The 15908-nt window shown below is 32.6% G+C and overlaps 1 protein-coding gene across 10 annotated transcripts in view; it reads right to left on the minus strand.

Moving 5' to 3' along the window:
* Nucleotides 1-107: 107 nt before the first annotated feature.
* The window catches only part of OXR1 (oxidation resistance 1), a 302119-nt gene continuing 286318 nt past the window's right edge, over nt 108-15908 (minus strand). For 6 of the 10 annotated variants that reach the window (XM_014562928.2, XM_014562930.2, XM_032467914.1 and 3 more), the window contains 6 exons: nt 9996-10076; nt 8085-8210; nt 7173-7325; nt 5589-5684; nt 3938-4011; nt 108-2033 (listed from right to left, as the gene is read on the minus strand). In XM_014562928.2, coding sequence (XP_014418414.1) covers nt 1898-2033; nt 3938-4011; nt 5589-5684; nt 7173-7325; nt 8085-8210; nt 9996-10076 — 666 coding nt within the window. In that variant the 3' untranslated portion in view covers nt 108-1897. The remainder of the gene's footprint in view (nt 2034-3937; nt 4012-5588; nt 5685-7172; nt 7326-8084; nt 8211-9995; nt 10077-15908) is intronic. The other 4 variants (XM_014562929.2, XM_032467911.1, XM_006189074.2 and 1 more) reach the window with 2 other exon arrangements.

Below are 15908 nucleotides of genomic sequence, written 5' to 3' on the forward strand. Positions count from 1 at the left end.
CCACAGCTCCTAGAAGCATTTTTCATACATAAAAGATAGTGGTACGTTTAATCAAAGACTTCTTACACATCAAAATAACCTGATTATTCAATAAATCCAAACTCAAATTTGTACTTCTGTATTTAATTTTATTTGGTATACACCACTATGACCTTATTGTAATTGAAATCCAATACAGGATTTTTTTTTTTTTTCATGATTAGTCAACTCCACAAAGACAATAATACTGCTGTGGAAGACCAAAGGGGGAAAAAACTGATATATTTATTTACAGTTCCCTATATTGTAAACATTTAATTTATATACTGTTAGTAACTTTTAATGAGAGCTTTACATAGACAAGGAAATGATGCCCTGCATTTATATTCATATTCAGCAATAGCATATTAAATAGAATATCAGATTTTATTTTTCCTTAGCATTATGCTTTCTTTAGATAATTATCTAAACTTTCAAAAGATCTAAATATATTTAAGTACTATACAACTAAAACTACTTAAGCCAACACATTTGGCTTGTAATTTCATTTTTAGAATAATTTAAAGTGCTATAAGCAACCTGGCAATCAACACTTTCTATAAGAACAAAACTACCTTTAAACATATATTTACAAGATAATATACAATGTTTATCTGGAATAGCTGAAATTTCAGCACAGGGTCACTGTCACATGTATAACAGCAGGATTTTTTTTTTTTGCACAACATGAAGCTTTGAAATTAACTGATGAATTATTGCCACGATGGCTTATTACTGGTTTCCTACAAAAGAGGATAAGAACTACTGATATATTCTATCTTTTCTTTTTTTTTTTTTTTTGAGGTCACTTGACAGTAAGTTTGCATATTCAACAAGTCTACTGAGTTACGATATTCTACTTTAATCATTGCCCTTTTATAACAGCGAATGCTAATGGTAATTAATAACATATACCACTCAAAAAAATCACAAGTTTTTTTTCCTTTTGAACAGGAACCTATATTTTAGGAGTTGGTGTGCAACAAGGCTAAAACAACAGAACTATAAAACAGTATACCTGACACAATATGTTGACGAAATATGCATCTGTTTCATAGTTTTTGTAGTTATGATAATGCCCTGCTAAGCTACAAATATGTAAATAGTATATTTTCTTGCTTGAAATATTAAATCCAGTAGAATCATCAAGTTCTCATTCTCCTTTGTCATTTTCTAATTCTTTATCAGATAATTCAGTGATGAAAGCATATGCCCAAACCTGCATATCACGTGCACTGTGGTCTATTACAATCAGAATTCTCCTCAAATTTCATTTTTATTAAAATGAAATTGAGAATAAAGGAAAAATTAACTTAAAAAAGGCTATAGTGTGAATTAAAACTAGAACTCAGTGGTCTATGAAGTATGCATTATTTTGGCATGTGTTTTTCCCCTCATAAGAATAACTAAGTTGAGCATGTCCGAGTCACCTGTGCCAACCTCACAGGTATAGATAGCACTGTCTAGCCTTCATTCCCTCAATGTCCCAGTTAGACTTCTCTAGTAAAATAATGAATATAGTTTAAGAAATAATAAATCAAAACAGTTTCAACAAAAGAGCACCATCCTATTAGGAGAATGAGATAACATGGATTGTAGATGAGGTGGTCACTATGATCAAAACGCTGCCAAAATTCTGACAAAACCAAAGCTGTTATACTGCATGGACCCATGCCATGGTCTAAACCTAAAGAACTCTGGGACAGAAACATGATTTTAAAAATAAATTCCAAAATTATAGCTGTAATAAATGGTGATACGAACTAATTTTAAAGCACGAGTTACATGTTATATTGTATTGCTTCTTGAACTTTCCAAACAGGGCTTGTTTGTCCATGTCAGGTTTGGGCCATTATCCTGCTAAGACAGAGCATTATATTCATTCAAAAGCCCAGATTTCAATGTCTTGGATAAAGAAATCTTCCTTCTTAGAAAGTGTATGATTCCCAAATGTTTTACAAGAATGGCTTCTTCCATGGTAGAGGTCTCCATCAAGCCAAAGGGCAAATTCTCCCCTGTTATACATAAAAGAAAATAGTTTTAATGATAATCTTTTAATTCTTATGCCCTAAGTTGCAAAAGGATAATTGCACAAGTTATAAAATATTAATTTAAATGAGATATTTCAATATCCAACAACTCTAAAATTATTTTTTCTAAACCATTCCCTACTCCTTTCCACACTAGCACAAGGTAATTTCATTTTGTTCATATCCCATTATAAAATCACTTAATATACAGATTAAAGAATAAAATGAACCCTCTAAAATTAACTTCATACAGAATTAGCTTTTGAGACAGGTGCTACTGTCTAATTCTTTGCCTGATGTTATGGATTTCTCTTTGCTGTATGGTTTTAATATATCTAACATGAGTTTCTTAGAGACATAAAAACTCGCTATCATCTAAAATAAAATACATGGTCAAAACTTCAATCTCCAATTCACAGCTGAGGAAACTTTAGACTTGAGTTGCTCAAGGTCCTATATGTAGTATATGTTGAAGCTGGAATCTAAATCAGGTCTAATTGACTCCAAAGCTTACGTTCAGTCTATCACATCATGATTTTCATTTCTTTGGGGCTCCTGTTTGGAATTCTGGAATATCACGTTCTTATAGTTCCCATTTCCTCAGACTGTACTCTCCTTTTTCAAAGATTGTAAACTTGTCTTAATTTGTTATCCAATGACCCAACGGTTAGCTTATTGGCAGGTTATATAATCAAAACCAAGTTCCACAGATATTTAATGACATTGTATATGTTATTTTCAGACTCAAGGCACCCTTAACAGCTTGAAGTTATAAGCCACTTGCTTGTGAGGCCTTCCTGGAGAGCAAACTAAATCACATGTAAGACTATCATTTGGAGTAGGGCCAAATGACTGCCCCCTCCCCACCAAAAAAAGGTGTAATTGGAACATATAAACATTATAAGCTGATTCGAACAACTAAAACATAATATGGTTTTTAGTTACCTGGTTATGTCCTTCAGAGAAGGCTATAATAACCATGGTTATTTTTTAATCACTGAAATTATGTCTTCCAAACACCTATCTACAGAGAATTTGTTAGAACCACTTTGGATAATGAATATTCAGGCTAACAAGATTCTGTGACCTGAATGAATTATTATCATAGATCCTCAAATGTACGAAACAAATAAATAACACTTCTGTAAGTTTGGGAATTTTTAGCAGATATTAGGTCTGATCCTGAAGGATAGACAGAAATACCAAATGAAGGGGTTGATGTTTGCTAAGGGCTATTTGAGAAGTCTAGGCTAGGAAGCAGAAGAGCAAGCTGCCTCCAAACATCATGAAGACTAAATGGAGTTGGGAAAACAGTAAGAAACAGGTTTCCTTTAGTGCTTGCTAAGCCAAAAGAATCAAATCGAATTACTGATTAACTCACACTGTAAAAACAAAACAAGTAAGAAAACAAACCTTGAAAACTTGGTGCCTGGTGGGGGCATCACTAAAATTTTTTGCAGGAAAACTAATTTCTATTATTTAAAATATCAATTCAAATAGTCTCCAGGGTAGAATAACATGAAAAATTTTAGACCTTTTTTATAAACTGAGAGAAATAATATACCACCCATGGCTTTTTGAAAATTTGAGAAGTTCTAAGGGATTACTATATTTTCTGTTCAAATATCAAGGAGTCACTGTACTCTGAAAGATGGGTGTTAATCAAAAAGAAATCAACTAAACAGTATTTTAAAATGAATAAACAAATATTCTACCAAGAGTTTCAAATAAAGCACCTTCTTGAAAATATCATACTTTCTCACTCATAATATACAAATTAGGATTCTAATGTCAAAAGTTTCCAAAGATACATGATTTTATAAAAAAACACAAAGGAATTTTTAAAGTTTCCTTAAAAAACATCATGATAAAATGTTCAAGAGACTTACCCTCCACCACCAAAAGCTAGTGAATCCATGTCTCCTTTGATAAAAAACATATTATCTCCCGTCCACTTAAAGACCTACACGAATGAAAAGAAGCTTTAAATATGTAGGTAAAGTTAAAAAAACCTAGATTGATAGCAAGAGAAATACTGAGAATAGAAAAAATTGGGGTAGAAGGGTCTGGTGGTTTGGGTTTCAGTGTTTGTAGGACTAAATTTGAAAGCATGTGCTCTACTGCAATGTAACCTTCAACTGAATTCCTCAAATCTTATTATTTCTTCACACGTGTACTTTTCTGACTTTACAGGTCAAGAATCAGGCGGTTAATGAAAAAAGTTAAAGAAAACAGAAAATCAGTTTTAAAAACCTCAATTAGATGCCATTAACTTTGATTTTAACATCAAACATATATGTACGTTAATCCGATAATATTTTATATTTTGATATTGGGCCAAAGTCTTTTCTTTGGGTATGAATTTGCTGATCATCATTCTCATAAAAGCCTATAACACATGTTTATGATTTTCAGTTTCAATTTCTTTAAGGAGCAGTGACCATAAAAACACTTGGGAAATTTAAGGGTAAAATTTCTAGATGTTAATTTCTCACATATTTTTAACCTTTCAGAGGAGTTCTACCTAAATGTAATACAACAGTGATTTATAGCACTTCACCTTCATAAAAATTTTCCAAAGTATTCATCATAGTTTTCAACAAAACAAACTTTAATATTCACTTTTTCATAGATATATATTTGTTTAATCGTATTATTACAGTTATCAGATAGAAGCACCAAAAAAAGGTTTGAAAGTAAGCAAAACTGAAGATTCAGAAATCTGTAACAACTACAAGCTCCCAGTTAGCTGGAGATGTCAGCTGATGTTCTATGGAAGGAATGGAAAGCACTGGTTAATCTGGTGAGCCACCTAAACCCAAGTTTGTTAAGAGAGTTCCTACTGTGTTATCAGATTCTTCCTATTTTGTTCATTATAGAAACTGTTTTAAAGATAAACTCTTTTTTTTTTTTTAAACCAACTATGATGATTCCTACTGTCAAGATTATAATTTCATCTCCTAGGAACTGTCTGACATTCTGAACCTGAATGTATCTGAGGTGTGGAGATTGCACCCAGTATTTTAAACAGAATCACACATTCACTAAAATTCATGTGTATCTTTAAATTTTAGATCTTATTAGATTTAGAATATATCTAATTTTAGTCAAGCCACAATAAAGGGAAAGAAATCATGTAATCACTTTTGATTTAAACCCAAATAATTTACTTTTTAAGTTTTTAAGGCTGACTTACATCATTAAACTTATTTAGTCATTAAGTTTCTAGGAATTTTACAATGATATTTCATAAACAAAATAGAAATAATGAGGTATACTCCTTACTGAGCCCATGACATGTGCCTGGTACTATGCCAAGTGTTACACGATTTTCATTTAATTTTTAAACACCCTTGCTAGATTTTCTGATCCCCATTCTATCCACAAGAAAGTTAAAGCGTAGAATGGTCCAAAAAAGTGCTGTTACCTGTCAGTAAAAGGCAGAGATTGAGAGACAAATGCAAGTGTGTAGGATTTCAAAGTTCTTTTCATTATGCCATCTTTTTATAAACTGAATATAACTGGAGTAACTATCCTTACCTCAAATTCTGGACAGAATGTAAAGACAAAGGTCTCTCCAGTACCATAAAAGCCATCGCTTACTTTAAACGGCTCAGATGCCAATGCACCAAAAACCTAAGGACAAAAAGGATGTTCAATGACATGACTATTAATTTGTTTCATTAAGCATTATCTCATATACATGTTTAAGTAAAATGCAAAAAACAGGACTCTAGCATAGTTTGATCTACTTGTACTTAAAAAGGGAAACAATCAGTTGTCATGTAACTCACGTTATTGTCAAGTGCAAAGTATACCAGTTTTTCAAAGCGGAAAAGAACAGATCTTTCCTAGTTTTGAAATCTAAAAAGATGCTTCTTACAACAACTGAACAGGGAATTTACAAAAATGGTTGACACATCTCAGGAGGACATTGTACATACAATATGGATAACATGCTGCTGTGGGATTACAGCACTTAAGGAAGTAAAAACCCTTCAGTATAAGTAAATATTCTACTACTAAAATGATACGCTATTTTTCCCTCCATTAAACTCCACGAGGACAGGACTTGGGTGTGATTTGTTTGGTCCTGTAACTCCATGGCTTTACACAGTACATGAAACACAGTATATACCCTAAAAAAAGGCATGAATAAATAAGAGGCTTGGGCAAGTCATTTCAATGCTCTGGGTCTGAGGTTCCACACTATCAAGTGAGAATGCAGTTTGATAATCTCTATGGATACTGTCTCTCCTGACATCTTATTTTCATAGTCTAATTTTTAAAACAGACTTCCTTATCATAAGGTATGTATATAAAATACAAACGTACAGATTAATTTGGAATTATCACAAAGAAAAGTTCCAGTTAACCTTCATTCAGGCCAAGAAACAGAACATTACCAGCACTCCAGTAGATTGTGCCTCCTCAAAATCACCACCTCACCTCCCCAAAAGAAGCTACTAGGTCTGACAATATCAAAGATTGGTTCTGCCCATTTATGAACTTCCTACTTCAGAAATAAACCAATGTTTCTCTTGCTTATCTGTGGCTTTGTCCTTGGTATCATTCTCACACAATCACCTTTAACTCTCAAAACTTTGCCAATGCTTCAAGACTGTCAATTTCTACCCTTTCCCTGAACCTCATGCTTATCTCCCCCAGATAGGAATGAACAACCTTTACTCTAAACATCCTCCTTTTATTTTGAGGGGGGAGGGAGGTAATTAGTTGATTTATTTTTGGAGGAAGTACTGGGGATTGAACCCAGGACTTCGTGCTTGCACTCTACCACTTGAGCTATCCCCTCCCCACCTAAACACCCCTTTTACTTTGTATAGGTTCTCACTATACTAGGCATATTTTGCTTGGCTTTAGAGATATTCACATGCTTTAATGTTCTTTTCTATCTAACCAGAATCCTTTTGAAGACAGGAACTCTTTTATTATTCTTGCTCATGTCTATCCTCTGTAGGACTCAGCATTGCCTTGCATATCAAAAGCACTCCATAAATAGCAGTTAAACTTAATACAATGTACTAACGAGAGTAATTAAGGAATATGCTACAAGTTACTGTAACCTCTTAAAAGGCAAGGTGTCTATGATGTTACTTTTCATACCTGCCCATCACTGTCTTTAATCACCATCAGCACTGGGGTGTCTAAACCTGTCATTGTTCGATAAAGGGTCTTCAAGCTTGTGCCATGCTTTCCGGTACCATACACAAGAGTCCATGGATAGCCAATTGTTCTTGGTGGAAGATGCTTGGTAAGCTTTGAAAAATAAAGTGTTAACACATACTATCTTGATAGTCTGCTTATTGTCATTTTGAAGGATACTAATGCCAGTTGGAATTTAATGGTACTTTATAAAATGTAGGCTACAAAAATAACAGTAGAAATTATTTATCATTCTCAAAGATACTGAGATGCTTGAAGAGTAATTGTACATCTCTCAGCATGGAATATTAATTGTTCACTAGGAAGAGAAGGAATCATGCCAAACAAGATACAGATTAGAAAGAGACAAGAAACAGAGATTATTGTTTGTGCCCTCCATATCAAATCAACAAAAATATCTGATGGACTGTAAGCTTAATTATTAACCTCTTAAATCTAGAGCCAGACTATCAGAGTTAGAAATCAAGCTTCAATGCTTTATATACTGTGTGGCTTTGAACATTTACTCAACCTCTCTATGCCCAAGTTTCTTCACTGATAAAATGTGCCAATAAGAGCACCAACCTCTACAGGTGTTGGAATAACTACATTAAGAGAACCTACATAAAGCAAGTAACTAGCACACAATATGAAACCAAATACTGGCTACTGCATTGTCTCACCTAAATTGCTCCTGTTATTTACCTTACGGTCTGCCTTCCCAAATCTTTTACTCTCTTCTACTACATTAGCGGAGACTAAGAGGGGAAGACTGGAAGCAGTAAGCCTGATTCTTCAGTTCTCAGAACACCTGAAAAGAGGCTGTTTTACTCTCATGGGCACACAGAAATGCACCCATGTGGGTGGTCGTACCTTTTCAATCTGATCTGGCAGTAAGAGTTCACTGGGATCACTTAGATTTGGTCGAAAAGATTCAGATTCCAGGTCTGCTTTCACTGGAGCAACCTGCTTTGAATTTACGTCTTCCCTTGTAGTAATCTAAAGAAGTAAACAGCAGCGTCATATTAATATAAAATTGCAACAAACCTTCAAAAATTTTAGCCTTGTGAGAGAAATCAAACTTTATACCTTAGAAAAGGCAGCTAAAGCTTTAATTTAGAATTTTAGAAGGAAAAGGATGCTCCATCTAATAACAAAGGCATATCCAATGTAGAAAAAAGATTTCTTTTACAAGCAGACATTTTTCTCATCCACTACATGAGGAAGAACAGGTATTGAATGATAAACCCCATATTTCTGTGTAAAAAGAGATAGTTGCGTGCAAACTTTAATTTTTCTGTTCAGGGGCAAAAGTGAGCCAGCTAGCTTGCTTTTTATTTGTGCTATTTGAAATATGTGAGATTATTTTCTTCATCATAAAATAGAATTTGCCAAAAATAATTTTTAAAACTTCCTGGGTGCCAAAATTTTAATTTAAACAACAGTATAATAAAAAGTATAGTGTTTCATTTGGGGGGGGGTGTATGCGAATTTGTTTCATTGAAAAAATTACCATCATTGTTAAAAATGCCTTTTAAGTTTTTACTTAAAACAGTACTTTTTAATTAATTTAAAAGTTAATTTGTTCACAAATATATGTTTTAAATTAATTTGACGCATTAAAAAGAATACATGTTTTTGTTTCATGGAAATAATCTCACCAATATTCTAAAAATGATTAAAAATGTTGATTAAAGAAAATTCCTATACAATTTATTCTGTTGCCACTTACTTTTTGATATTAATTTTATTTTAATATATAACATTCAGTAACATTGGCAAATAAAATATACAAAACATATCTATTACTGATGAAACTTCTGAACGAGAAAACAGAATTCTTTTGGAGCAGATAACTAAAATGCAGCAATTCTCAGCGACTGTGATTCCACACAGGAATGAAATCTTGCTAAATTATTTTGTTTCTTTAACAGATTTCTTATCACATCTAAACATATATTTTCAACCAATACATGTTCTAGAACTGCATTATTTTTTGATGAGAACTATATTAATTCTTTCACATCATCATAATGTTTTACCCTTATTTTGATGATGTGAAAGTTTAAAAAAAAAATCCAAGGCAGCATGAGAAGCATTAAAAGAAAAGAACAAGATTCAGTAGTTCTAGCAAAGCCATGAAAGCATATCTCATTAAGAAGAAGAAAACACACCATACACAAAACTGAAAAAATAAGCTCAAATATTTAGTTCTTATTTCTAAAAAAAACACAAAGATTATTTCACAGAATTTTAAATAATTATCTAGTTCTACTGCATAACCTATACTATTCCCAACAATTTCTAATACCAATCAGAAGAACCTCAATAACAAAAACAATTCTTCTCATTTAGATAGTTGATGTGGGGTGGACAGAAACAGCCTTAAAGAAGAGAACCTTGCTATCCATTAAAATTTTAAACATTTTCCCATAGTACCACACCTCTCAGATTCTGTTTAGTAAAGAGTCAATCTCAAACCCAAGACATTCTTCTAATGTTAAATGAAAATTCCTCACCAATCTAAGAAACACACAGTACTGAGAAAAGTTCTAAAGTGACAGAAAATTCCTCTGAATATTTTTCAAATGTAAAGATGCCAGAAAAGATAGTCCTACAGCTCTTCAAGATAATACTCTTTAATACAAAAAGGAATTTTCTGATGGGGTATTTTAGTGCTGCAGTCAAAACAAATCCTTAAAAAAAGAGATTTGTACTGACGAAATCCACTAAAAACAGGGAGTATTCAATCTCTGGAGGGATTTAAACTACTGAAGGGGGCACCTGGAGACGTCTGCAGAGTGTGCGCAGTTCTTCAGTATTTAGAGCATCGATCCTGCGGTGATACTCAGCCACTGACACTACCTGAATATGGAGACAGGAAGACAATAATTCCACTGACAGTAGAGAAAAATAGCCAAAACAAAACAAAAATTGGTGGAATTTAAATGGAAAAGAGAACTGTAGCCAGGATTTCTTTCCCCACTCCATGCTGAAAATCCAAGAGCTTTATAAATCCAACTGCAGTAAAACACACATAAATGAATTTAACTATTATATCCAACTGCTAGTTCATGACATAGGGTTTATTTTATGGATTGTTTCATATAGACAATTTGAGTAAATAGAATTACAGTTGTTTATAAAGGAGATGCTATATAAAACGTAACATGCTTTGCTAACATCAAAGAACATCTAAAACCTAAATGTTTAACAGTTTACAAAGAAAATGGTAGTTTCAACTCTCCCCTTCAAATCAGTTTAACTCCAACATTGCATCCTAATGGCAATACTGGATGAATTTCTTCTAGATAAAAGTAGCAAACATACCCATGCTATATGATCTGTATTAGAACAAAGGAGTAGGAGAGCATGAAAAAGATATGAAGTGCCTTTTAAAATCTAATAAGAAAAACAAGCTCCAGAAAGTAGAATATTACATTTTTCAAAGCGTTATCTAATCAATAGTAATTTCTCAGGATGTCTACTTCAGTCTAAATGACTCTTTTCAAGTTTCTGCCTCTCCTTTACAGTACTTCTTCATAGTGGTACTGCAGTAGTTATTTGTGACTAAAACTTACTGACTTTCCCACATTCTAAACTCCTAATGGAAATTCTGTATCTTCCATAATTGCCTAGACCAGTCTCTTGCACAGTGCTGAATTTGAAAGCCACGTATGAGATAAACATTACTACAAAAAGCTCACAAAACAGACAAGTTTCCTCAGACTGACACAACAGCTAAACCTTTTTCAGATCATGACATAATTCCTAAAACAGTAACTATAATATTGTGAAGTCTGGTGGTGCTGTAAATATGTGCTGAATTTTCTCAGGCTATGACAAATTCCTCTTGTGATCAATCAGTAATGTGTAGAGGTTTTGGCCACAAATGCAGTTAAATCAAATGGCTCATAAAGAATTTAAGCTTCTAATCTAGATTAAAAAAAAAACATTGCTGTAAGATATTAAAGAAGACCTGACAAAATGGAAAGATATCTCATTCACATGGATTAAGAGACTTAATATTGTTAAGATGGCAGTACTACCCAAAGTAATCTACAAATTCAATGCAATCCCTAGCAAAATTCCAACGGCCTTTTTTTGAAGAAACGAAAAAGCAACCTTTAAATTAATATGGAATTGCAAGGGGCCCTAAATGGCTAAAACAATCTTGAAAAAGAAAAAAAAAGTTGGACTCACACTTCCCAATTTATTTAGCCATCTAAAAGAATGAATACACGCTATAACACGGAAGAACTTCGAACATTATCATAAGTGAAAAGAAGCCAGTCACAAAATGGTCACATATTGCATGTTCACATTTATATGAAATAGTCAGAACAGATAAACCCATAGAGACAGAACATAAATCGGTGATTGCTAATGGCTAGGGGGAATGAGGAATGAGGAATAACCGCTTAATAAGTGCAGGATTTTTTTGGCAGGGGGGATGATGAAAATGTTTTGAAACTAGATAAAGGTGGTGGTTGCATAACATTTTCAATGCACTAAATGTCACTGAATTGTGTTCACTTTAAAATGGTTATTTTATGTTATGTGACTTTCACCTCAATAAAAAAATTAAAACTTAAAAAAAAAAGTGTTCTACTGGCTAAAAACATAATAAAAATAAAAGTTTGTTGTTCCAGCCAACTAAAATGAATTAGACACCTCTATAAAGGGCTATGTAAACCTGTTGAAAGCTATGAAAGAAAGACATGAGAATAGAAAAAGGGAAGAGAAACTGAACAGATTTTTCATTCTTGCCATTATTATTAAAATTGGCTTTTGCAAAGCAAGAATGCTTGCAGTGTGATAGCTGACTCTCTACTACAGAGAAACCAAAAGAGGTTATAAACTCCAGCTCTGGGGGATCAGATGGACCTAGGTTTCTCCCCTGTTTATCTGTTTCTCCATAAAACACTGGAAATAATAAAAGCACATAACAAGCAAGGTTTTGTGTAAAGAAAATGAAGAAATAAAATGCATATAAACGATTGAGTACAGTGCCCACCACAGAGTAAATGAGGGCTAACATTATTACTTGATGATTTTTCACCAATTACCCTGAGGGCTAGAGGATAATGTCTGAAGAGTCTCCATCTTTATTTTTGATATTAAAATATTTCAGTTTTGAGAGATCAATTATTTTATATACTTTGAATGACTATTCTGAAACTTTAAATTTTAGGACTAGATAAAAATATTAAAGATTTTTCAATTCAGAACAGAATTTTCAATAAAGATGAAAGAAAAATTAGGTACTAAAAATTAAAAAAATAATAGCTTACTTTGTAAGGCCAGCAAAAAAAAGTCTACAAAATATTTAATGACTAGTTACATTTTCTTCCTTTTTTCTATGGCATTCAGTCAAATCAAGAGTCTCCTAGATAAGAATTTTCAAATTAGATGACTTAACTACTTCTCTGCATTCTTTCCAAATTCTTATGGTAAACACTGATTTTATGCTTAAAGCTCCTTCTCTTACCATATAAAACACAGTTTTTGGATAAAAGTAAAACTGAATTTGCTCACAAAAGGGATCAGTTATAACTGTATCAACATCACTTAGAGTAGGAATTACCAGTAAGGGAACCATGAGCTGCCATAATAAGCATAAGCTAATAACATGTGGTAAAATCAGTTTCTTTAATGTCATAAATCTACCTTTTCTTGTCCATACTTAAAATAAAAAACTGTATTCCTTTCTGGGATTTATAAACTCATCACTTCCTTATTCTTAAATATTTATTCACGCTTTGATGAGTGAAGACACACAATAATGTCAAAAGAGTCTGCGAAGTAATAAAAAAAATCTGAAATCAAAGGAGTATAGAAATATACTTCCTCCTCTCAAAATAAATGGATAATAGATTCCTAGAATGGAGATGGAACTGAAATCAGTCTTAATTTTTAATGCCTTAGTAAATCATACTGCATGTACAGAATCTATTATTTTACCCAAAAGATTAAATCTAAGTAGAAAATGGACACATTTTTACAAAATGTCACCCATCACACTTCCAATTATTAAGAGTACATAGTTGAGGAAACCAGTACCTTCTAACCAAAACCGTATTCACCGTCTGGCTAAACGACTCACTTCTTAAGGAGTAAAGTGGTTTGCGTATACTGCTAAATCCCGTGTGTAGGAACTGAAACTGTGACCTAACCTCTGCAGAAGTAAGTGCTACTCTCTAGTCTTTTCAGTTTTTGACAAAGGACTCTCACACAGACAGTATTTGCCTAAGCATTTATTTTCATTGAATTGCAAATGTAAAGGCAGGATTAAATCCACTCATCTCTATTACAAAGATACTAACGACAGAAAGCCCAACAGAAGCTGAAAATACTGAAAAGTACAATTGCTGTCAATACCATGAATAAGAACATGTTCTCCTAGAAAGAAGGAGCAATACTCTGGTCTAAGAAGTTCTCCTTCCAGGATGTTCTATTATTTCACCCTGAGATTATCCCATAAACAAACCAAAGGCTTCCCTTTCTCCAGCTGCCTTGAACACTAAAAAAAAAGGCTGGTTGATTTCTGTGAATGTGCCATTTTTATTTCTTACTTATTCCTTACTTTTTTCCTTAGTAAAGGAAGATGGGGTAGAAAAAAAAAACTGTTATCTAATCAATGCCATTTATACTTACTTTGGTAATCCAAAAATAGGTTAAACAAGGAGGAAAAGCTAACTCTGAGCTGCTGTAGCTAACAAAAAGGTATACAACACTATCCTGAAGTCACAGAACCTTCTGTTCTGTATTTGATAATATACAACAAAATCTTTATTATAAAATAAGACCTGCATTATGTTAAAACTGTGCTCCTTTTTGCCTTAAATTAAAACTATTGCTTTCAAAATAATACTTCATGGACTTGTAATAAATGAGGTGTAAAAGGAACAAACAGAGAATCTAAATTAGATAACTGAAAAACAGAATAGAGGGAAAAAAGGTTTAAATCCATAATGAATTAAAAATAGAACACATTTTGATCTGAAAAATTTTTATATTTAAAATTACTTATTAAGTGTATTTGCAGATGATTCTCACAGATTTTCATAAGAAGACAAGATATATTCACTGTTCTTTTACTCAAAAAGAAACCTGTTAATTACTCAAAATCATTCAATTACAATATGCATGTATTATATTAACTTTACGGTGCAGTAAATGCAAGAAGCGAATCTCACAAAAAGGGAATAACCTTGTTTTCCCCAGAGTATACCAGAGGAAAAGAATACTCATTACACGAAGTTGAAATATATTAATATTAATATATTAATCACTATTGTAGTTGGTGACTTCAAAGTACGTCTATCAGTAACTTGCAATTCCAGCAGGCAAAAAATCAGTAAGGACATAGCTGAACTGAACAGTACTCTCAATTAATTGTATCTAATTGACATGTGCAGAATAGTTCATCCAAGAGCCGAATACGTATTCTTCTCAAGCTCACATTGAACATTCACTAAGATAGAACACATTCTGAGACATAAAACACACCTTAACAAACAGAAATCATAAAAGTAGGCTCTCAGATCACAATGAAATTAAACTAAAATTAACAACAAAGAAACAGTGTGAAAATACTTTTTAAAAACAGCCTTCTAATTAACACATGATCATTAAAGTCTTGGGAGAAATGTAAAATAATTCAAACTAAATGGAAATAAAAATACAGTGGGGATACAGTGAAAGCAGGAATTAGAGAGAAATTTATAGTATTGAATGTATATGTAAGAATAGAAAAATCTCTAAAATCAATCACCTTTGCTTCCATTTTAGGAAACTAGCAAAAGAGCAAATTAAATCTGAAGTAGAAGAAAAGAAATAATAAAAAAAATTAGAGCAGAAATCAATGAAATTGAAAACAAAAAATCAATAGAGAAAAACTCCATAAAACCAAAAGCCAGTTCTTTGAAAAGATCAGTAAAATTGATAAACCTCTAGCCAGGCTATCTAAAATAAGAGAACAAACAAATTATATCATAAATGAAGACAGACCATCACTATTGATTACAAAGGATAATAAAGTAAAATAAAGGAAATGTTACAAACAAATCTATATCCACAAATTTGCAAACCTGGATAAAATGCGCAATTTCCCTGAAAGACACAAACCAGCAAACTCACACAAGAAGAAACAGATTATCTGAATAGCTGATATCTGTTAAACAAACTAAATGAACAATTGATCACCTTTCAAAATAGGAAGGATCAGGCCCAACTCTAGACAACTAAAATGAATTAGCTACCAGTAAACATCAAGGTAACTCCATGAAAAGCTATGCAAACTTGTTGAAAGCTATGACAGACATGAGAATAGAAGAGAGGAAAAACTGGACAGAATTCCATTCTGGCCAGTATTATTATATTGACTTTTGCAAAGCTACAATGTATACACTATGGCAGCTGATTCTGTACTTACAAAGAAAGTTAAAGAGGTACGATCTCTAGCTCTGGAGCATCTCCAGTGAATCCAGATAGATTCACTAGTGAATTTAATCAAACACTTAAGGAAGAAATTATATTAATTCTCTACAATCTCTTCCAGAAAATAGAAGCAGAGAAAATACTTCCCAACTCATTCTATGAGGCACTACCCTAATAAAAAATAAACAAAGGCATGAAAAAAAAGAAAAGCTACAGGTTAATATCTCTCACAAACATACATGCAAAAAGCCTCAA

This window comes from Camelus ferus, chromosome 25 (genome assembly GCF_009834535.1).
Source record: "Camelus ferus isolate YT-003-E chromosome 25, BCGSAC_Cfer_1.0, whole genome shotgun sequence".
Classification (NCBI taxonomy): Eukaryota; Metazoa; Chordata; class Mammalia; order Artiodactyla; family Camelidae; genus Camelus; species Camelus ferus.